This window comes from Rhinoderma darwinii, chromosome 5 (genome assembly GCF_050947455.1).
Source record: "Rhinoderma darwinii isolate aRhiDar2 chromosome 5, aRhiDar2.hap1, whole genome shotgun sequence".
Lineage (NCBI taxonomy): Eukaryota > Metazoa > Chordata > Amphibia > Anura > Rhinodermatidae > Rhinoderma > Rhinoderma darwinii.
The window spans coordinates 307,968,127-307,991,186 of NC_134691.1; the positions used below are offsets into that span (position 1 = coordinate 307,968,127).

Sequence of the window (23,060 nt, forward strand, 5' to 3'; positions counted from 1 at the left end):
TGAAATTGTGCTATGCTACACAGCGGGATTATATATTTCTTATGTTGACTGTTTTCCAAGACCATCAAGGAGGATATCTATTAAAGATGTGTTTTTTAAGCCAAATACTAATAGAACTAATGGACATGGCTGTATTATGGCTCCGTATAGTACGGCACGTAATCGTGCACCCATTATAAGAGGATCTATCTAGGTCTTATAAGTTGAACAGGTTAACGGACCTGACCGCGCTGTCTCCCTGATTCCAGTGCCATTTTTTTTTTCCTGGTTCCCTGCCCGTTCCAGAGATATGGCCCACTGTTGTGTTGGCTCCCTTTTACACAAGCTGGTAATCGGTCTAAATAGTGCTCATACAAACGCTTGTTCATTGGTCCGTGTAAGTATGGCAGCGATCAGCCGACAATTGAGCAGACGCTCGCTCATTGACTAATCACATCTTTTATGTCACCATAAAAATGGTCGTTTGTCGGCAGCACGCGTATTAACAGTCGTTCGTCCCCATGCTCTCGATCACTGCTCCACATAAACGGAGCAAACAAGCGCCAATCGACATGCTGTATTTGCCAATTACCACTCGTTATCAGGCAGAAAATCTGCCTATGGAAAACCAGCTCTGGTGCGACTACTGAAACCTTATGTAAAGTTATGTAAAGTTATGTTAATGCTGCAGCGTTGACAGTAGAAAGTTTGTTAGAATAATAAGTAAATTTCTCTCTCTCTCTGGGCGGCGGACTGTTATTTTCCTCCTAGAAACAGTGCCACTCTTGTTCATAGGCTGTGTCTACTATTGCAGCTCAGTCGATTAATTTTTTTTCTAATCTCATACAACAGAATGTTGTGTGCCTGGACAAAAAGTCTAGCCAATGAAAAAAAAAATAATCCTTATGTTCCATTTTAATTTTAAGGGTTACTCCCATCTAAGACATTTATGGCATATACACGCGACATAGCACTAGATGGGACAGGGTTCTGGGGACCAGCGTTCTCGACATAGACCTGCATCTATTATTCAATTTAAGGCATTTCCCGTGGTAGAGGCCAATTATAAGCCAATTCTTAGGGCAACTTCTTTTAACTATGTAAACTTGGGAATTTTTTTGTTCAGTCTTAATTAAATTTTTAAAAATTTGCTGACAAATAATGAATTGTGAATTTGGAAAATAACTTTAAAAGTATGCTTTACAGTTTGTAATAAAAACACAGGCTGGAACAATAAGTATAAGCAATTTGTAATCCAGAAATTCCCGTTGACTTTTTAGTTAAAGGCCTAAAACACAAACATTTTCTTGTAAATAGATTTTAGATGATAGAAAATGTTCTCCTAAATTTTACTCCACAGAACCCCCTAGACCCTTTATGTGGGGGTTTGCGTAAAAGGAAGAAGGAAATTAATTTACCAAGGACAGAGAATGACTTCTGTGCTCCCTGCATTAACATCAAGGCTTCATGAGGAGATGCTAAGCCCAACATTAGAGGACTGCTATCCCTAGGATTTTTATATAATAGGCGAATTTAAATGCATTCTAATGAGTATTTATCTCAGAGTTTTCCAGTACTAATCAGTGATAGGTCAGACTACCTCAGAAAAAAGCGAGGGGTGAATTACAGTAAAGTCCTGATATGTTCAAAGTCCTTTTATGTTCAAAGTATAAAGCGTAGATTTACTTCAATAAATTTGACAAAATATATAACAAATTAGTTTCATTTTACATTTGCTAGCTATTTTCATTAGCTTTCAAGATTTGTTTGACTAATGCAGACTCATCTACTGGTCAGAGTTGAAATAAAGAAGTCCGTCAGCTGCTGCACAGCATTTCTAAGAAGGTAGTCAGGGGGCGGTCCAGACTACACAGTCAAAGCTACTATGCAACATCCAACTTGTGTTTCCATACTTACCAGGAGACGTGGCAGCATAAACATATCTCACAACCTAATGAAAGTATGACACAAACTTGTTGATTTTTTTATATTAACATTTTTAAAGTGAGCCTACACTAGGTTTTCCAGAGATTATTATTTTTATCCATCATTCCTCAGAAGTCTTTGAATGTCCTAATACCCTTATTAAAATTGCGAAGGCTATACTTTACTATAAGATTTTATTTTCACCGCCTCATCTCATTGGTCATTTTTTTTTAGCAGACAATCAGAATAGTTCTATAGAAAAGTATCAAGTCAGCAGTAAATAAGGAATTTTCACATGCCATGTCTCACAGATTTACAACAGTTTGCAAAGTATTAAATAGTAAAATAGCAATAGTATTACTGACCTTCCAATAACTCCTCAAAATCATCCACAAAGAACTCCCGTAACGGTGGCCTTTTGGGTCTTTTTAAGGTGTTGACAAGTTGCTGGATCTTGGCAGACACTCTACTGCTCACGGGGACTCCTAAACAACAAAAAAAATATACAGAAAGATTAGTAATATACAAGCGATTCAGAATAAAAACAGACATCCTTGTGGTTCAAATAATTATTTCTATTAAATAATAGCTATTTCAGTTTTCAGTCGTATAGGTTTAGTTTAAGGTACACAAGAAACGTATTACTTACCTCCTTACTTTTTTTTTTCTTCCAGATGCAAGTGTGTGCCAGCATCACTACATTAAACAAGTGTTACCTAAGACAGGGCAAGACAGATCACAGAGCTCTATATCCCCTGTCAAATCAGAAAATCTCACATCTTGCAGGCACCACTAGGGGGAGCTTAGGGGCTTACTGCATACTGTTTATACATTAAACGCAGAAACAGTATGTAGAAAGCTCCCCCTGGTGGTGGCGGAGGATCATGCAGGGGATTTTAAGCTGTGTCACAAAAACATGTAGGAGATATATTATGGAATAAATAACACGGAATATTGGACCAAAAATATGATAAAGTGGCAACATATACAAGAAATGGCTGTGTTTCCCATTGTAATATTTATTAAAATAGACTCTGTCACCTCCAAAAACCCCCCTAAACTACAATAATCAGTATATAGATTGAAAGTCGCAGATTCTGAATCTGTACCGTTTAGCTTTATACTCACTTGCATTCGCCTGCTGATACCCGCAAACGGGCCAAGTGCAGCATGCGGATGCATAGAGGGGACTCCTAAGCTCAGCGACATGATAAAAAGGACTCCTAGGACTCGTCATCAGCATGCAGCACACAGCCTATTTGTGGGCTATGTTCATGGGTGTAATACTATAGCTGAAGAGGCGGCGATACGTGTGAGGTACCAGATGGACACTTCTGAAACAGGGATGAATTTATGTTTATTCACACAGGCGGCAATCTTTTGTTTTGCTTACATTGTATCTGATATTACTTTGATATAGGTTATACTCTGGGCAGTCAGGATTATACTTTTTGTATTTTGTGACAGGTAACGTCCATACAGGAGGTTTATCCCTATTCAGCATTACCTCGTGTGGGAGGAATATGTGTTTTTAAATGTTTTTATGTTTGGAGCTCACATTTGTTTTTGTAGTATGTAATTTTGGGATCAATTTTGCGGTGACGTGCTCTTCATACATACGGTCTTATCCTTCTCTTAGGAACATTATTTGTATACTTTTCCATTCTATTTCTTTTTTTGACAGGGGCACAGATACTCACATTGAGATCATTGATCTCTGTAGAGTAATGACGTGTCAGTGCATACAGCAGTAACAGATGACGGATGTTAGAAGAGGGTATTAGAAACCTAGAAAATATTTGACTTTTCTTGCATTCTCTGAAATCTGTAATCCTCAGTGGCTGTGTGCATTACCCTACAGAGACCAATATTCTCTATGTGGAGATCTGTCAAATATTAATACAAAAAGGGGGAGAATATGAAAACCTATATAGGCATAAATTTGTACTGGGCTGACTCTGGTTCTATACAGTGCGACTGTCGCAAGGAGTCAAATTTTGCTACAAGTTTCCACAAAAAAAAAATATTTACTTATTTCCTGCTTATATAGCGCTAACATTTTTCCACAGCGCTGTACAGTGATTACATTACTCACATCCTTCCCTGCCCCCAATGGGGCTTACATTCTATTTTCCCTATGTGAAACACATGCACTGGGGTAAATTTCATAGGAATTCACCTGTTAAAGAACTTATCAGTATGTTTTTAGAGAGTGGGAGGAAACCCATAGAAACTCCTTTCAGATCTTGTCCCAGCACCTCAGAGCTGCAAGAGGAGCGAACCACTGAGGTGCCCATAAAACATTAAACAACCAAATACGGCATGCAAACGTAGATGTGGGGCTAATCGAAAAATGACACTGAGGTAAGATCATAACTTTTGTCACAGATCTTCTGCTTTGTAATCTATAGAGAAGCAACGAGAAGGACATATGTTGATGGAGGTGCAAATTTGTTCCTGCCCCATATAAGGAGACCAGTGCTATAAGGCTATGTTCACACTGCCGTTGGAGTCTCTGTGTTAAGTTCAGTCATATGTAGATGGTACAGATTACAGAATACGCATCATTGAGTCCATCCATCTTATTAACAGATGCGTCAGATGCTACAACCGTCTATCAGCATGTGATTCATTATAATAATTGCCACATTGCAGTTGTCTAGTAGCAAATCAACTTTTCCAAGAGTTATAAAATAAAATCAGTAGCCAACCCTGCCGTAGGCAATATTCGCTAATGCGGCAGCGGTTGTTTTGCAGTGTTGTGCAATGCAGTAAATTATAATTATTTTCTTACAAATTTAAATGACTGTTTGTTCTCAAAATAATTAACATCAGCTCCGTAAACTGTACTGATAATTTACATGGACCCAGCTCTCTTCTCTCAACACTTGATTTTGGTTTTAATATTGGGATAAATTTAAAAAAAAAAAAAAGAAAAAAATAGTTACAAATCAAATAACTGGTTCCAATATCCAGATATTATTTCATGCTATTTTTAGTGTAATTTAGCTTAAAGAATAATCTCATTAAAAGCATAATTACATTTAGCAGTTTTATGATTGAAAATAGAGGTCTGCATATTGTAACACACTAGGAATAATATATGCCTTAAATTAACTATAAATAATAAGTTAGAGCTTAAAGCAATTCAATATGAAGCCAACAAAAGAATAATAACGTCCAAAAAGGAAAAATCCCCGGGACAAGTCCCCTAATATCTACAATGGACCAAGAGAAGAAAGTTCTCACTCCTTCATTTAGCCTTATTTCAGGATATTTGGTAATACCAGAAATCTTTTCATATTAATAAGATATTCATAATAGAAAATTACAGACCACCTATTCATTTCAAAAGGAGCTGTGTAATTCTTCCATTCACCTGTGGTGGCACTGCAGGAGAATTTAATACTGGCTATCATATCACACCAATAGATTACCGGTGATCGCTGGGGGTCTAGGCAGCAGGACACCCTGTGATCAGCTTATCGCCGAGGCATCTTTCTCACAAATAGGGAAGGTTTAAAGAGGAAAAGCACCTTAAACAATTGAATCTTCCAGGTTTCAACAAGATTCAGGCATCAACAGCAGACATTGAGGATGGGCCTTATTTGGTCAACTTACTTTGTGTAGATGTTTTGTACGGTAATATTAAGCTGGCCAGCAGTAAGGCTCTGTTTAGACCTTTTTTTACTCTACATTTGTAATACCCACTGTGAAAATCACCATAAACACTAAACATACAACCCTGACGTATGCAGATTTATGGCATACAGTTGTACACGTCGCCCATTGACTACCAAAACATATTTTTTGTGGGATCCCGTATTGAAAGTGTAGTTGACTATGCTTTTCAATACAGTGTAAAAAATAAAGTATCCTGATGCATAATGCCGGAATTGATGCCATTTTTTGGCATACCATGGTGTATTATAGGCTATGTATACTTTTTACTTGTACATCTGGAGATTTCCACTACAAACATTTGAACATAGCGTGAAGAGGACCTGTTATGTTTTTTTTTACTACATACCTCTACCTCATTCCCGACGTCCTCCCTATTGGCACCTAATATGCTAATAGTAAGTAAAGGTACATAGAGGAGGAGACCTCATCACTTCTCAGTAGGCGTGGCCTCGTGCATCGCTTTGACACTGTCCAATCAGACCTACAGTAAATCTCACAAAATCAGCGGGTCTTCTGCATCGCTGTGAGGCTGCCCGCTCAGATTGGACAGCGTCACAGCGATGCACGAGGCAACGTCTACTGAGGAGAGATGAGGTCTCCTCCTCTCTGTCCCTTTACTCAAAATTAGCATATTAGAGTGGGGGCTGTAGCAGGACATTGGGGCAAGAACATTGGTTTTTTTAAGGCGCTGGAATCATAAGCATAATTACATTTAGCAGTTTTATGATTGAAAATAGAGGTCTGCATATTGTAACACACTAGGAATAATATATGCCTTAAATTAACTATAAATAATAAGTTAGAGCTTAAAGCAATTCAATATGAAGCCAACAAAAGAATAATAACGTCCAAAAAGGAAAAATCCCCGGGACAAGTCCCCTAATATCTACAATGGACCAAGAGAAGAAAGTTCTCACTCCTTCATTTAGCCTTATTTCAGGATATTTGGTAATACCAGAAATCTTTTCATATTAATAAGATATTCATAATAGAAAATTACAGACCGCCTATTCATTTCAAAAGGAGCTGTGTAATTCTTCCATTCACCTGTGGTGGCACTGCAGGAAAATTTTAATACTGGCTATCATATCACACCAATAGATTACCGGTGATCGCTGTGGGTCTAGGCAGCAGGATACCCTGTGATCAGCTTATCGCCGAGGCATCTTTCTCACAAATAGGGAAGGTTTAAAGAGGAAAAGCACCTTAAACAATTGAATCTTCCAGGTTTCAACAAGATTCAGGCATCAACAGCAGACATTGAGGATGGGCCTTATTTGGTCAACTTACTTTGTGTAGATGTTTTGTACGGTAATATTAAGCTGGCTAGCAGTAAGGCTCTGTTTAGACCTTTTTTTTACACTACATTTGTAATACCCGCTGTGAAAATCACCATAAACACTAAACATACAACCCTGACGTATGCAGATTTATGCCATACAGTTGTACACGTCGCCCATTGACTACCAAAACATATTTTTTGTGGGATCCCGTATTGAAAGTGTAGTTGACTATGCTTTTCAATACAGTGTAAAAAATAAAGTATCCTGATGCATAATGCCGGAATTGATGCCATTTTTTGGCATACCATGGTGTATTATAGGCTATGTATACTTTTTACTTGTACATCTGGAGATTTCCACTACAAGCATTTGAACATAGCGTGAAGAGGACCTGTTATGTTTTTTTTTTACTACATACCTCTACCTCATTCCCGGCGTCCTCCCTATTGGCACCTAATATGCTAATAGTAAGTAAAGGTACATAGAGGAGGAGACCTCATCACTTCTCAGTAGGTGTGGCCTCGTGCATCGCTTTGACACTGTCCAATCAGACCTACAGTAAATCTCACAAAATCAGCGGGTCTTCTGCATCGCTGTGAGGCTGCCCGCTCAGATTGGACAGCGTCACAGCGATGCACGAGGCAACGTCTACTGAGGAGAGATGAGGTCTCCTCCTCTCTGTCCCTTTACTCAAAATTAGCATATTAGAGTGGGGGCTGTAGCAGGACATTGGGGCAAGAACATTGGTTTTTTTAAGGCGCTGGAATCAGGAGGCGGTGAGGAATAAGGGGAATTTTGGTAAAATTTGCTGAATTTTACATTGATACAAAAAACACCATATAATTAAATCATGCATGGTTTTAATTTTTTTGTATTAAGTAATAGAGAATGATACTTACCATCTCCTGTTTCCATAAGTTCAGCATTGCCGTATTTGGAGGTGGCCCGTGATGTTGATCCCTGGGGTCTTTCTACTTGTATGGAGTGCTCTGAGGTGTATGTGGTAACATCGGGAGGGGCTGAATGGTTTTCTGTAAAAGCACAATATGACTTAGCTATAGAGAAGACAAAATAATTGATTTGGAAACAAACCACAATATGCAAATCACTGAAGGTACATTGAATTGCACCAGAATCTTAGTACCGAATAAAAGACAATATTCCTATATGTCCACAGTTAATTTCTCACAGTGCAAATAAATTACACATTACTAACACGTATTAGGCTCTGTTCACATCTGCGTTGGGGTCCCGTTCTGACGTTCCGTTGAAGCTTTCCGTTAGCACAGGACCCTGAATAGACACAAACTGGCACGAACGGAAACCAGGGGTTTCCGTCACCATTGATTTCAATAGTGACGGATACGGTGCCCATGGTTTCCGTTTGTCTCTGTTCTGCACCAGATCCGTCGTTTTGCCGGAATCAATAGCGTAGTCGACTAGGCTATTGCTTCCTGCAAAACGACTTCCGTTATTTCTTCCGTTCGTGTCAGTTTGTGTCTGTTCAGGGTCCCGTTCTGACGGAAAGCTCCAACGGAATGTCAGAATGGGACCCCAACACAGATGTGAACATAGCCTTACTGATAAACCTCTACATGAAGCAGCCATAACAGATGCTTTGCAAATGTATATAAGACATTCTGAAATGAATAAAAAACAAATACTAGCTGAGGATTCTGCAAAGAAAAAACAAAAACTAGGTGAGGGAAGACGGAAGTGCAACAATTGACATTTCCAAATTTCTGGGAGGGACACAGGCAATTTTCACAAACATATCAGGTAAGCACAGGAGTTGCAGTCAAGCATTTCTTGCATTGCTTTCATTACAAAAATAGCATATAATAAAGGAGCATATGAACATTATATACGCCTAATATATAATGTTTAGAAGGCCAACGACCAGACAAGTAATGCCAATATATTATCTTGGATGACATGTTCCCATGTTTCATGACTGCTACATCCTATTTTCAATATATTCCTATATGTCGATAATTAATTTCAGAAACCATTGCGGCCTCAATGGAGAAGGCACGACTTCAAAAATACATTTTTATACATAAGTTGCTCAGGTTTCTTCATCATTAATAATGAATTATAATAATCAATGCTGCCCAGTGCCGCTTTCCAGAATTGTGATTTTGTGAATTCAATAGGATCGAACAGATAATATGAAATAGAGAAACCTGGAACAAAAGCAATTAAAAAAAAATATGACTAAAAATAGTTGTGAAATTTGTAATATCACTTTTTATAACTGACCTTGGTACATTTTGGATTCATAGCAACAGTACAGCGAATGTGAAAAATACTAGTGACAGTAGTGCAAGTGACGTTATTGATGCTTTGCCTAAGAATCCATATGCAAAAGTACATTTTTAAAAAAACACTGAAAACTACTATTCAAGTGTTATATTGTAGACGAACAGATCAATTCATAAGATTATTGGGGTTTCCATTTCAACGTCTCAATGGTGTCACGATATGCTCCAGCCAACTACAACTTTGAAGAAATTAGGAGAAACCTCACAAGTGATGTCATCAAGGGCTCCTGCACATAAGCATCTTACAGCTAGGCAATCTATGGGTCCATGCTGCACCTCTGTTTGCCTCTGATTTCATATGGAATCTTACAGGAAAACAGGGGACATACTGCATTGGATCCCATATTAAGGCGATATTCTCCTATGTGCCTATGGATCCAAAGTACAGAATAGTGGGGACTCTACGTACCCCCATACAGGGTCAATGCACACAGCTCAGCCATGTACATGAAGCCTAAATCTCACTCCCTTTTCAGCATACCTCCCAACTGCCCCATATTTTCATGGGAGTGTCCAGCAAAATGGGGTAGGGTTATGCAAAAGTGATCTAAAATGAGTTTCTGGGAAATGTTATGGGGGTTCCAGGGCGTGCTGAGGGTGGGTCATACACTGTGTTGCAAATGGTTTCAAATGTTGGGCGGTAAGCTTTATTACGTTTCAGTGACTTTGGTCCCACTCAAATACTTACTTTTTCAAATCAGAAGTGGTTCTATGCTCTAAAAGTTTACACATTACTATATGGAATGGACCAGGAGCTGCTCGAACCTAGATGAACCATTTGCTAATAATAATCCAAAAAAATAAAAAAGTTTTCTTTTTTTTAATGTGATTACTGACATGATAATAAATCTGATACATTGTTTTTAGAAGTTGGAAATTGTAACATATCTTTACTGCCGGTTACTACGCCCCACAAAATGCATTTTGCCCCCCAAAAAATATAGATTATAATCCTATGACCCATGGTCAACTTACATCCACATTGCAAGAATCAACTCCTAAATGGAAGGGATTGCCATGATTCACAGTGCTAAGTATCGACAGATCATTCGTTTACCGTATAGTGTTTGTGCTGTTGAATATATAGATACATCTTAATTCCTGGAACTTTTTTCTTTTTACAATTTTTTGCAGTCTCTTACATGAAATACTCTTACTCAAGAAAGAGTGTGCTCTTAAAATGTACAAAAAAAATATACAAAATTATAAGGTAACTGTATATTGCTGACATTTTGTTTGACCGATCAAAAATAGATAATCCAAACTAATAATTATAAACATATATACCATATAAGCCATGTATTACAATTGTGTCGGTACTTTTACCTATTTATTCCATCTATTAAGAGTTCTTGTGTGACTACTGGTATGTGTCCTATTAAATCTCCAGACTTGCCAATGCAACTTTGTAATGGGACCATCACTTCCGGATGCTACAACTAACTTTATGCAATAGTATTTGTAGCACTCGTATATACCCACATCATTTGCACCCTTGCCCATCTTGCCCAACCGATGGGTGGTTACGATACACATGTTTGTGCTCAGGACAGAGCTTGCTCATATAAAATTATGTTTTGTATAAAAGCCTATAGTAAATGAGCTTTCTAGTACGCCTGGTTCTTCGAGCATGTTAGAAAAGAAGCTGCAGTGATTGATAGTTTCTTCTACTAAAGTCAATCTGAAGCGGCATCAGTGTTTACTACAAAGACAAATTTCCAAGACAAATCACCCCTCCCAAACACAGCGGGGATGTATCAAAATGCATCAGCTCAGTACAATTTGGAAGTACTGACCCGAATCAAGTTAACCTTCCATCATACATCAAACTCTAAATACTGCATTTACGTCTCACAATGGCAAGAAATACTGCAAGTCCATGCTGGGGTTTTGTCTCACTGCTCAACAAACTCCACAAGCAAAGCAAGAAACGGAACAGGAAATATATCCGATCACGGACAGACAACTTGCTTATGTAGGTAGATTTTTTTTTCAGGAGCAAAAGTTTTGTATGAGAGTAGATACAAAACACCACAAACAGGCACAGAAAACAAAAGAAGAATGACATAGATAATCTAAATCTTAGATTTAAGTATAAGAAACGTTAATTTCTGTGATTTATAATGTTGGTTATCCATACGATTGCGTTCACATGTATCATTTTGATGCGTTTTTTCCCCCCTGGTATTTTTACACAAAATTACGCCAAAAATGGCACATATAAAGAGAACCTAAAATGCCCTAGATTAGTCAGGAGATAGGGAATTGATAAATGGTGACAGAGTCTCTTTAAGGGATAGTGGATGTAATCATTAACTGGCCCCTAGTTGTTCCAATTGGGAGTTCAGATTTCAGGCAAATAAGGGCACATGAGCCTTACTGGCCAAGAGGGCTCACGTAAAGACTATTTCTGCTTGCTTAGGTACTTTACAATATGAAATGAGTCCGAGCGAGCAAAAGGAGAACTCATATGAGCCTTCTCAATAAGTAAGATGCGCTGAGAGGACTCATGTGTTCTCATTTTTTACATTTATCTACTTTCATCTATTTTTTTTTTTTTTTTGTCAGATATTGGTTAGTCATGCTTGGCCCATAAACATGGCTTATTGAATAGAAGTGGTTGACACTAAGGCTGGATTCACACAAGCACATTACGTCCGTAATGGACTGACGTATTTCAGCCGCAAGTCCCGGACCGAACACAGTGCAGGGAGCCGGGCTCCTAGCATCATAGTTACGTACGACGCTAGGAGTCCCTGCCTCGCTGCAGGACAACTGTCCCGTACTGTAATCATGTTTTCAGTACGGGACAGTTGTCTGGCAGCGAGGCAGGGACTCCTAGTATCGTACATAACTATGATGCTAGGAGCCCGGCTCCCTGCAGTGTGTTCGGTCCGGGACTTCCAGCCGAAATACGTCCGTCCATTACGGACGTAACGTGCTCGTGTGAATCCAGCCTTAGAGTCTTCATAGGTGGTGGCAGACACAGAATTAGTCATTCTAAGGAAGAAGAGGATCGTAGGAATGATGACAGAGTTGTCCAACAGCCACACACCACTACGCCCTCCATAATGGTAAATGCCCAATGGACAGAATCGAAAGAAATTAGATTAGACTAGACAACCACTGGCTAAAAAGCTTTTGACTGACATTTATCTACCGTTTTTTCCTGCCTAAAGGGTCATCTTACACGGTCCGCCATGGGCCGCGTAAACCAGCAACGATCAACGAGACAGCTGATCGTTGCCCTGTTTACAGTTTACACAGGGCAATGATTGGGAACGAGTGTGGTGTCAATGATCGTTTGACCGATAATTGCCCCGTGTAAAAGGGCATTAACTTTCTCATTTCCTCCTACCATTTCTCAATTTATATCATGATATTTATTATACCGTAATCCCTGGCGTCACCTAATAAAGCAACACATTGATTTCTCACTGATATCAATATTCTAGTTGTCTGAGTACCCACAGATCATTCCTTCCCATTAAAGACAAAATCCCAGATTACAGCTGGCCTATAAAATTATTTTACATAAAAAAGTAATTATCTAAATAAACTGCTTTCTATGGATCCCTACTTACAGCCTGTATTGTACTTCAGAGCAGATCACATTTCACATCTTTCAGCATCTCTTTCTGGTTCAATGTCTGCAGAGAGCTTGTTCTGGTCATGTGCAGTCTTTAAACATATGGACAGAGCTCAGCACAGAGTTTGCTCAGGTAAAATTTTGTTACGTGTAAAAGCATGTAGTAAATGAGCTTTCTCGCATGCCTGGTTATTCTTGTAGGTAAAACAGAGAAGCTGCAAAGTGATTAATAGCATATTTTTCTGAAGCCATTCTGAAGTGGCATCATCATGATACGAGATCAGCGGAGGGGTTTCCAATATGTCTGACAACAAACTTGTCCACTCTTTCCAATAATGACCAGTAGATCTGTGAATGAAGCACTGAACTAGAACACAGGCTATAACCTAATGCAATGTATTTACAGATTTACTTATCTTTTTATGCACATTTTATCTATATATAAACTTGAAAACTGTATATGAAAGGTAGGATATAGCAACAGTGGACAAACTAATATGAAACAAACCAGGTGGTTAATAGAAACCACCATATTTTGTGGTTATATTTCTGGCTTTATGTTGTGCTTTTTTTTTCAGTTATCACTGATATCCCCATTTGAGAGTCCACTATAAACAATTGTTTAGGCCTCATGCACACGACCGTAAAAACACCCGTTATTACGGGTCGTAATTACGACCCGAAATAACGGGCCCATAGACTTCTGTTGGCCACGGGTACCTTCCCATTTTCTCACGGGAAGGTGCCCGTGCCGTTAAAAAGATAGAACATGTTCTATTTTTTTATTTTACGGGCCGTGCTCCTATACTTTATAATGGGAGCACGGCTCGGAAAAACGGCCGGCTGCCCATGGCCTGCCGTGCCCGGCCGTGCTCGTAATTACGAGCACTGTCGTGTGCATGAGGCCTTACAAGTAGGACCAGCAGAACTTTCTCGTTAAAGGAAATCTATCACTAGATTTTTGGGCACTAAACCACCAACATCTCATTATACTGCAAGGGTTTAGCGTCCTAATCATGAATATAAATAACCAGAGAAGAGGCCTCGGCTTCATCTGAGCACTGAGCATGTGCAAGAAGCTGTTGGACTCATCTCAGAACTTTTCTCTAGTAAATTACATACAGCCCACGCTGTATAGGGGTTTGTTCAACATCTGCGTTTAGTGTTTCCATTGCTCTGCTCCATTATAGGAGCAGAACACTGCAAATACCGGACGCGCCGGATCCGTTGCTTAACTGACACCAACGAAGCCCGATGGAGCCCTTTGACTTTATTGGGTTCCATCTGTATTCTAGAATGGTGTTCGTCATTTTAATGGACATAATAGTGCAGAATGCGATGCTGCATTTTTCACCGGATCTGCGACCAAGGCCTCCGACGTAGATGTGAACAGAGCCTTAGAACTTCTTTTTAGACATAATGATAAAAGAGACACTTTTGAGAGGGGTATGTTTAGGACGCTAAACACTGGTAGTATATCGAGATGCTGGTGGTTTACTGCCTAAAAATCTAGTGACCGGTTTCCTTTAAAGGAAAGTCTATCTGGGATGTGACATCCAAACTGGTATATAACATATACGGAAGGGCACAATATTATACCAAAAATACGTCTACAAAATGGATTAAAATGATGTGAGGAAGAAGCAAGGAGTTTGCAAATTTTAATGTACTCACCAGTTTTAGTTGTGCTCTGCCAATGGCTAGAAGCACCTTTAGCACTCGCCTGATTCTGTCCATTTGACGTTAAGAAAAAGCCGCGACCACTTGTGTCACGTGACTCATTTTGAAAGTGTTCCTTGGTGGAATGCACAACTGTCAGTGAAGGTAAAACACACCAAGATGTGAGGATCGCCTTTCAGCTAAGCAGTGAAGGAGTTAATTTGTATTAAAGGTTTATAATCTTGGAGGTCTATTAACAGAACTAAGATTATAAACAGATTTAAAAAAAAATCTTAGTCTACTATTTCAACTTAAGGTCCATTAGGCACACTCAAAATCAATAGACTGCGGAAGCAAAAATGGGGTGATTCACCATCATCTCTATAGCAATATCACCAACCACCACCCATTCTCCAAGAGAGTGTATGAACCCATCCATCAATCTCCCCCAAAAAAACAACCCTCCTAAGGTCATTCAATGCTTTATGTAACATGACTGGGAAATAAGCGAATTGCCATACTAGGGAAAGGGATAGGTCAACATAACAAGGAAGAAGCTTGGGCAGCTAGCACTGGAGAGCAAATTCAAGATGCAAAAATCAGCTATACATACTGTGATACTGTCCTTCTGTCCTCCTATTTCCTTCAGGAAAGAAAAGCAATTGTAAGCCAAGATAGCAAAGGCTCAATGAACTTTCTTGTGATACAAAAATCTGTATAAAACATGAGACGCTAAAGAGATAATAAAGTTGAGTCAACTACACTTATGGCTGGAAGCCATTGTATAGGCTAAACAATAGACATGAGAACGTTGCCCATCAATCCCCAAACGTGGATATGTCATTGGTGCCTTGCTAGTTAATTCTCATAAATATTGTTTCGACTCGGCTGCTTCCATGTCGTCAGTAGACTCCGTTTATAAAGGACGAAACAGAGCCTGTGGATGTAATATAAACTTATCATTGCTTGTTTCCTGCCAACACTCGAAGGGAGAGGTAGATGTGATGAACTGTACCTTGTAATCCAGACAGATAATCTGACATTGTGTTACATTCAGTCTGTTGGCTGTAGTTATTACGGACACTGATCCATCTAGGGGTAAACTGAATGAGAACATGTAGAGCTAATCTTGGGGACTATGGATAAAGTGGTAAGGGGGCAACAGTCCCTAAAAATCTAATCTGAGACCATATTTTGACACCAGTTTCTCTAAAAGGTTTGATCACTGTCTTTACACCGATCAGAGAGTGGAATATCCTTTCAAGTCATGAGTGTTTACTAATTTAGTCTTAAAGTTCTATATTTTTGTCTAGTTTAAGGGGCATAGATTCATATGTCAAATAATACAGAAAATAAACACAAACATAATAAATGGTTGTTTGATTTTAGATGTTCACAATCAAACCTTTTTAAAGGACAGTTTTAAGTAAAGCATAGTATAAAAAAAAATCTGTTAAAATAGAACTGAATTACTAGAATAAAAGACTTTAGCAAAAAACATTATTACAGGCCTCATATCTATATGGCACAGACTTCTTACTGTAGTAAAGGATTCAAGGGGTGTTCTAGAAACATGCAACATTGATGGCATAATGGGACCCCACCAATCTGCACAACATAGGGGCTGCTATGCTCTAGAGAGGATTTCACGTGAATGGGGCTATAAAGGTAAGGACAAGATGCTGGGTCAGGATAAAAATGAAGGGGCACTTTCGTTCTGTTTATTGGTGGGGGTGAAAGTGGCCTAGCAATCACGCAATGATGGCCTAAGGGTACAGTAGGTCTTCAATATATATTTCCAGAAAACCCCTGAAAGGAAACATTTGTATTTGTTGTAATCATTTAGATACAGAAAATTCTGCAAGGAAAATTCCAGCAATGTATAGTAGTTCTAAATCATACATTTATTTTGCTATTCGTAGATACCTTCAACACCTTTTAGTTTCTGTGAAGAAAAGGAGTTATTACATTAAGATAGCAACTTGGTTATTACATACCTATGTGCGTCTGGGCCATGACATCTGCTAATCTGTGTGCGGCACTGCTGCCCCCACTTTGTGTTGAAGAGGAAGAAGTGGTTGATGTGGTTGACCCATGGATTGCTTGGCTAATCCAGTGCTCCATGTTTATACTTCCTTGGCTTGAGGTGGGAGTACCCTGGGAGTCCCCTTGTGCCGATCCTTCGTCCTCTGACCCTGAAGAGGTATCTGACATAAATACGGACATGATAAACGTTCCAAGACCAAAAAGGATAAAAAAAAAAACACCAACAAAATTAGGTTAAAAAGTTGTTACTAAGAACCTGATCTACATTTGCAGCCAATGGGGTGGAGAGTTATTGTTGCCTATTGACGGGTCTCGCGAGAGCAATGAGCTGGCCAGTAGTGCATAGTGTCAACGTTATTACGAGCGGCATTTACTGATGTGCCGCCGATAATAATGATTTTAACAGCAGTATAAACAATTAGAAACCGTGATAAACAAACATTATCGTTAATATAAGCTTAAAGGAGTATTATGGTTTCAGCAAATAAATTTTATTCTTTGGGCAATGAAAAGTTATAAGATTTTCCAATACATTTTCTGTATCAATTCCTCACAGTTTTCCAGATCTCTGCTCGAAGTCATTCAATAGGAACCTTCATTGATTACTTCCAGTGGATAAAAGTGTGCCATGTGTCTGGTCATGTGATAGACACAGCTCCGATACAAAAACTGTAACGAGTTGTGCACCAGATATCTAGAAAACTGTGAGGCATTGATACAGAAAGAGATTTGGAAAATTGTATAAGTTTTTATTACACAAGAAATCACATTTGTTTGCTGAATCCATAATACCCCTTTAATAATGTAGTATAACATCATGCTATTATTGTGTATGTTATTATTTTTTGTGATTTGTTTCTAATAGGAGTGTAGGGACTCGCAATATGATGAGGACCCTTGACGCGGATTGCGAGCTTGCGTATTTTGGCCAAAATATCAACCAATACCTCATGAATATTTATCGTTTATCATGGATATCTTTTCAGGATGCAGCCAGATCTAGTGCTGGGGGAGAATGGTGTGTCAATACTTTGTGTGGTACACTTATAATGTGCTGGGCAGCCCGCCTTATCTAATAGTATGGGTGTAACCAATAGGCTGTATGCCAGCATGGTGCACTACATGTAACCATGTGGATGGCACACTTATAATAGCTACATCTGTGTGCAATGATAATACTAAACAGTCACCCCCCTCATGAATAGTAGGCATGAGAGTGTCTGTTCATCTATAGATTGCACCTGGGCAATCTCCCTCTATGTGGCATTGTAGTCTGCCTGCGTCTTCATGTTAATTTATTGCATGTATCTGCCATTGTGAGTAAGTTTGGCTTTTTTCAATGAATATTGACATTTTTTGGTGATTTATTATTGTGTATGTTAACTTTACTGAGTTTTTAGGATCTTGGGAGATGTCACATTGAACACATTTGCTTTCCCTTTCAAGACCAAGCGTATTTTACTCATGGGTTACATCAAATATTATTAAAAGCCAATATTAACATGCAAATTTCTTAAATAATTATGGCCCCACAAAGATTGAAAAAAAGTTACATTTTAGTACCAGCTCACCTGGGGGGGTGTAGGCATCCATTGACGTTTGCACCACAAGGGATCGTCGTTTCGATGGCATGGGTACTGCCATTTTCCTTTCTTTATGTTTAGCAAGAGCTGCCTGGACTGCCTCTGTATGTACATCTGTAAGAACCGCAAATCAATGTTTCTTACTGGAATGTCAAGCAATTTCAAAACTTTGTAGCAGTAAGTGTCTATCCGTATCTCCGGTTTGACAGACCATCAAACAACTCTTCACTCTGGCCAGGGCCGGCCTTGGGAGTGTGCGACCCGTGCCTTTGCACAGGGTGCATCACTCCAGCAGGTGGAAGGGGACACTGCGCTGGCTCCCTTCCACTGCTTGTTTCACTACCAACCAGGGGACTGTGCGGCGCTACCAACCAGGGGGCTGTGCGGCGCTACCAACCAGGGGGATGTGCGGCGCTACCAACCAGGGGGATGCGCGGCGCTACCAACCAGGGGGGTGCGCGGCGCTACCAACCACGGCACTGTGTGGCGCTCCCTACCCGGGGGCTGTGTGGCGCTCCCTACCCGGGGGCTGTGTGGCGCTCCCTACCCGGGGGCTGTGTGGCGCTCCCTACCCGGGGGCTGTGTGGCGCTCCCTACCAGGGGGCTGTGTGGCGCTCCCTACCAGGGGGCTGTGTTGCGCTCCCTACCAGGGGGCTGTGTGGTGCTACCAAGCAGTGGGCTGTGTGGCGCTACCAACCAGGGGGCTGTGTGGCGCTACCAACCAGGGGGCTGTGTGGCGCTACCAACCAAGGGGCTGTGTGGCGCTACCAACCAGGGGGCTGTGTGGCGCTACCAACCAGGGGGCTGTGTGGCGCTACCAACCAGGGGGCTGTGTGGCGCTACCAACCAGGGGGCTGTGTGGCGCTACCAACCAGGGGGCTGTGTGGCGCTACCAACCAGGGGGCTATGTGGCGCAACCTACAGAGGGAATCTGTGAGTGGGGGGATGATGGTCTTCAAGTGGTTTCCGCCTCTGACCTCCAATTGAAATTAATAGGAGGCAGAAAAGAAAATACCTGCGGCGCCCGTTTGGAGCTTTTTCGCCTGCGTCTTTTGCATTAGCTTCAACGGCTTAAGAAAAAACACAAAAAAAAAGGTCAAACAACGCTGTCAGTTCATGAAGGAATTTTGAGGCAGATTTTTTTGCCTTACAAAAACGTGTGTAAACATACCCTACGAGTGTAGTGTTTTTTTTTTTGCCGTTTTCTGTCTGTCTTTCTCGAAAAAAAATTCGTAGGGGTGCCATGAGGAAATTTTATTTTTCCAGTGCTGCCTCGAGTCCGAATAGGTTGGGAAACTCTGTACTAGCCTACAGGATCCCGTCGTGGAGAAGCTCAGTTCGTCGTGGGAACGGGGCCTAGGTGAGTACAATTTTTGTTTTTGTTTGGGGCACTGTCTACAAGGGGGAGGTGGGGGACAGTATGGTACCGTCTACAAGGGGTAGGTGGAGGGCTGTATGGCACGATCTACAAGGAGGAGGTGGGGGATTATGGCACGGTCTACAGGGAGGCTGTACGGCAAAATCTACAAGGGGGCACTATACTATGTGGGGGCCACTAAGCGGACATTATACTGTGTAGGGGTACTACAGGTGGCATAATACTGTGGGTACAATTAGAGGACAAAATACTGTGTCCTTGAAGGGGTTGTAATATATTATATTAATAAATATTATTATTATACTGTATGGGGGCACTAAAGGGGCATTATAATTTTTTATGGGGCATTTTTTTTTAATGATGGGGTGGGGCGCCGAAAGATCATTTTGCACGGGGCGCCATCGATCCTAAGGTCGGCCCAGACTTGGCATGAACAATTGGCACAATACATTAAATGATAGAAACATTTGAATCTTCTATTGTATGTTCAGCTTTGAACCCTACTTTACAGCTTACAAAAAAAATCAACCTACACAAAAAAAGTATAAATAATAACAAGTCATATTTCTCTTGTACTTATAGTCTGTATTATATGACAAAATTACATTTACATTGCTGTACACTTCAGAGCTGTAATCTACCAACATCTGCTGCTTGCTTGGTGTCAACACAGAGTTTGCTCGGGTGATTTAGTAATAATCTGCACGTTTTTGCCTCATTTCCTCAAACCACAAATGTCCAACCTCTGGATGAAGTATCTTACCAGATCGATAACGTTCATCTCTAGAGCCTGAGGAGCGCCGCCGATGATATCTAGAGGAAGAGGAAGGGGTGACAGGAGTTCTACGTTCTGGTGGTAATACTTGATCCACCCCTGCAGGGAGAATAATATTTAATATATGTAATTAAGTATATAGGCTTAAAAGAAACCGCCACATGCAAAGTACATTGTCCACTATTCTCGACTTTTTTATATAGCTACACTGAATACTAGAGATATGCTGATATTTAATCTTGACCAGTAAAAAATATTATCTTAAGGTATACGGAAGAGAATTCCTGCATGATCTGATACTGGGAATTTATTATTATTAATAGACAAATGAAAATATATATATTGAATGAATAAATACATTTAACAAAAACATGTAAAACTGAAAAAAAAAAAAAGTCATGACTAAACAAATGCTATACAAAGTTTGGACGATTAGGCTTCATTCACATCTGCGTTGGCGTCCTGTTCTGACCTTCCGTCGGAGGTTTCCGTCAGAACGGGACCCTGAGCAGACACAAACTGAGAACGATGGAAACCAGAGGTTTCCATTTCCATCACCATTGATTTCAATGGTGACGGATCCGGTGCCCATGGTTTCCGTTTGTGTCTGTTGTGCACCAGACCCATCGTTTTGCCGGAAACAACGCTGCGCTATTGTTTCCGGTAAAATCACAGACAACCTGATAGAAAGCCGATGAAACCTATTAAAGTCAATGAGTTCCGTCGGCAACCGGCGGTGTCCGTTGTGCAAAGGAACCGTTGCTTCTGTTATTTACTTGCTCTACTCCGCTGACAGTGCAGAACAACGGAATAACACAGCGCAGACGTGAACATAGCCTTAGGTAATGCTTCTATTGCAAATGGTTTCGGTTTGTTTTCGTTCTGTAGGGTTTCCATTTTTTTCGTGGAAACAATAGCGCAGTCTACTGTGATATGGTTTCTGCTAAAAAAAAAACAACATAAACCGTTTGCAGGAGGAGCATTACCATTGAAATCAATGGTAATGCAAACAAAAGCTATAGTTTCCGTTTGCCTTTCCGTTCATGTGTTCCTCCGATGGAAAGGTCTAATGGAACCCATGAACGGAAGGGTGCCGCTGATGTGAACACACCTTTAGATGTACAGTTCAATTATAGTTTTTCTTTGAATAGTATAACGGACCATCTAGCTCTTTCAGGTGACTGTCAGGAATTGGATTGCTCAATGTGATACATTTAAGGCAGAAATTTCCAGCTGTCTGGTATTCAACAGAATTATTAACCCAATTTATATCCTGGTGTAAGACTCGAATCTGTATAATGTACTATGAGATTATACAAGGACATATTTATAAAACTTCTCCAAAGAAGAGCAGTATGCACCTGGGCTCATCTATATACATCAAAAAGTGCACAAATAAAAGTTATGGTCATCCTACTGACCTAGATCCCCCCTGCGAGGGATTTATTGATGGAATTGTACTTGCTATATTTTTTGCCTATAACCCAATAACTAAAGTGCACGAATAAGTCAGAAACTGAAATGTATATAAATCACCATAGTATAAATACTTAGCAACTTTGGGCAGATTTACTAAGCAATATGCGCCAAAAGTCTGTCACAAATTGTCCTTACAAAACGGAGTACATGGTGTGTGCCAAAGTTATTGGCGAGTTAGCCAAATCCTTTTTTCAGCACTGTCGAAGTAGGTGCAAAAGTGTCTAAGAGAAGTCAAAAGTGACAAATTTATGAAATGCGTGCCAATTTAGTTGCAAAATATTGTTGTATATAGTATGTACCCCAGCCACGAGGTGCTGGAAGTAAGAAAAATGTGTCTAACGTGCTTAGCAAGTTCGCCAAATTCATCATGCCATGCACAAAATAATGATGAATTTCATGTAAGTTGAACAATTTTCGATGATTCCTAAATACATGTATCCTACAACACTATTGATAAACCTCCCCACGGTGCCATTTTTCCCCAATATGCGGTCTGATGGATTTCTTCTTTTTGTTAAAGGCCTCTGGCTAAGCATTTGCAATATTGTATTATCACAGTATAACATCACAATTGTTTGCTCCGGTAAAATCACAAACACCCCAATGGAAAGCCGACCGAACCTATTTAAATTAATGGGTTCTGTCGGCACCCTAGGTGTCTGTTGTGCAACAGAACCGTTGGTTCCGTTATTCCCAGAACAACAGAATGGCACAAAGCAAGTGTGAATCCCTAAAGAAGTGATAAATCTTACACCAAGGCCCTGTTAACACAGAGTTTTTTGAAGGTAGAAAAAATCTGCCTCAGAATTCCTTAAGGAATTTTGAGGCAGATTTTGAACTGCCTGCGCTTTTTTTCCCACCGTTTTCGCAGCATTTTTCACCCACCGTCTTTGAAGATAATAAAAGGACCGCAGGCAAAAAACTCTGTTAAAAAACGCTCGGAAATGAGAGCCGTGGATTTTTCCTGCCTCCCATTGATCACAATGGGAGGTCAGAGGCGGAAACCGCGACAAGAAAGAACATGTCGCCCGGGAAAAAAACGCCTCTGCCTCCAATTGAAATCAGTGGTGGTTGATTTCAGTGTTTTTTTTTGGAACGGATTCAGACGCGGTTTCTGCGTCAAAATCACCGTCAAAATCAGCACCATAAAAACGGTGTGAACAGGGCCTAAAAGTGCAACAACATAAGCAATAACAAGCAAATATGTTGTACCAATAACACTATTCATACATGATCCCCTCACCCCACATAAATATATTGTTTTTTTTAAATATATTTTTCTTTACAATATGTAGGAAAATAGTAAATACATGGGGAGTGTCAAATTTGTGAATAAAAGTTCTTAACATTTTGAA

At 40.0% G+C, this 23,060-nt stretch overlaps 1 protein-coding gene across 7 annotated transcripts in view; it reads right to left on the reverse strand.

Annotated features, from left to right (window-relative positions):
* Nucleotides 1-23,060, reverse strand: part of DIP2C (disco interacting protein 2 homolog C) — a 443,314-nt gene that overhangs the window by 149,142 nt on the left and 271,112 nt on the right. For 3 of the 7 annotated variants that reach the window (XM_075827418.1, XM_075827417.1, XM_075827414.1), the window contains 7 exons: nt 20,215-20,325; nt 18,062-18,187; nt 16,442-16,651; nt 15,058-15,087; nt 14,460-14,597; nt 7,772-7,903; nt 2,271-2,390 (listed from right to left, as the gene is read on the reverse strand). In XM_075827418.1, coding sequence (XP_075683533.1) covers nt 2,271-2,390; nt 7,772-7,903; nt 14,460-14,597; nt 15,058-15,087; nt 16,442-16,651; nt 18,062-18,187; nt 20,215-20,325 — 867 coding nt within the window. The remainder of the gene's footprint in view (nt 1-2,270; nt 2,391-7,771; nt 7,904-14,459; nt 14,598-15,057; nt 15,088-16,441; nt 16,652-18,061; nt 18,188-20,214; nt 20,326-23,060) is intronic. The other 4 variants (XM_075827421.1, XM_075827420.1, XM_075827415.1 and 1 more) reach the window with 3 other exon arrangements.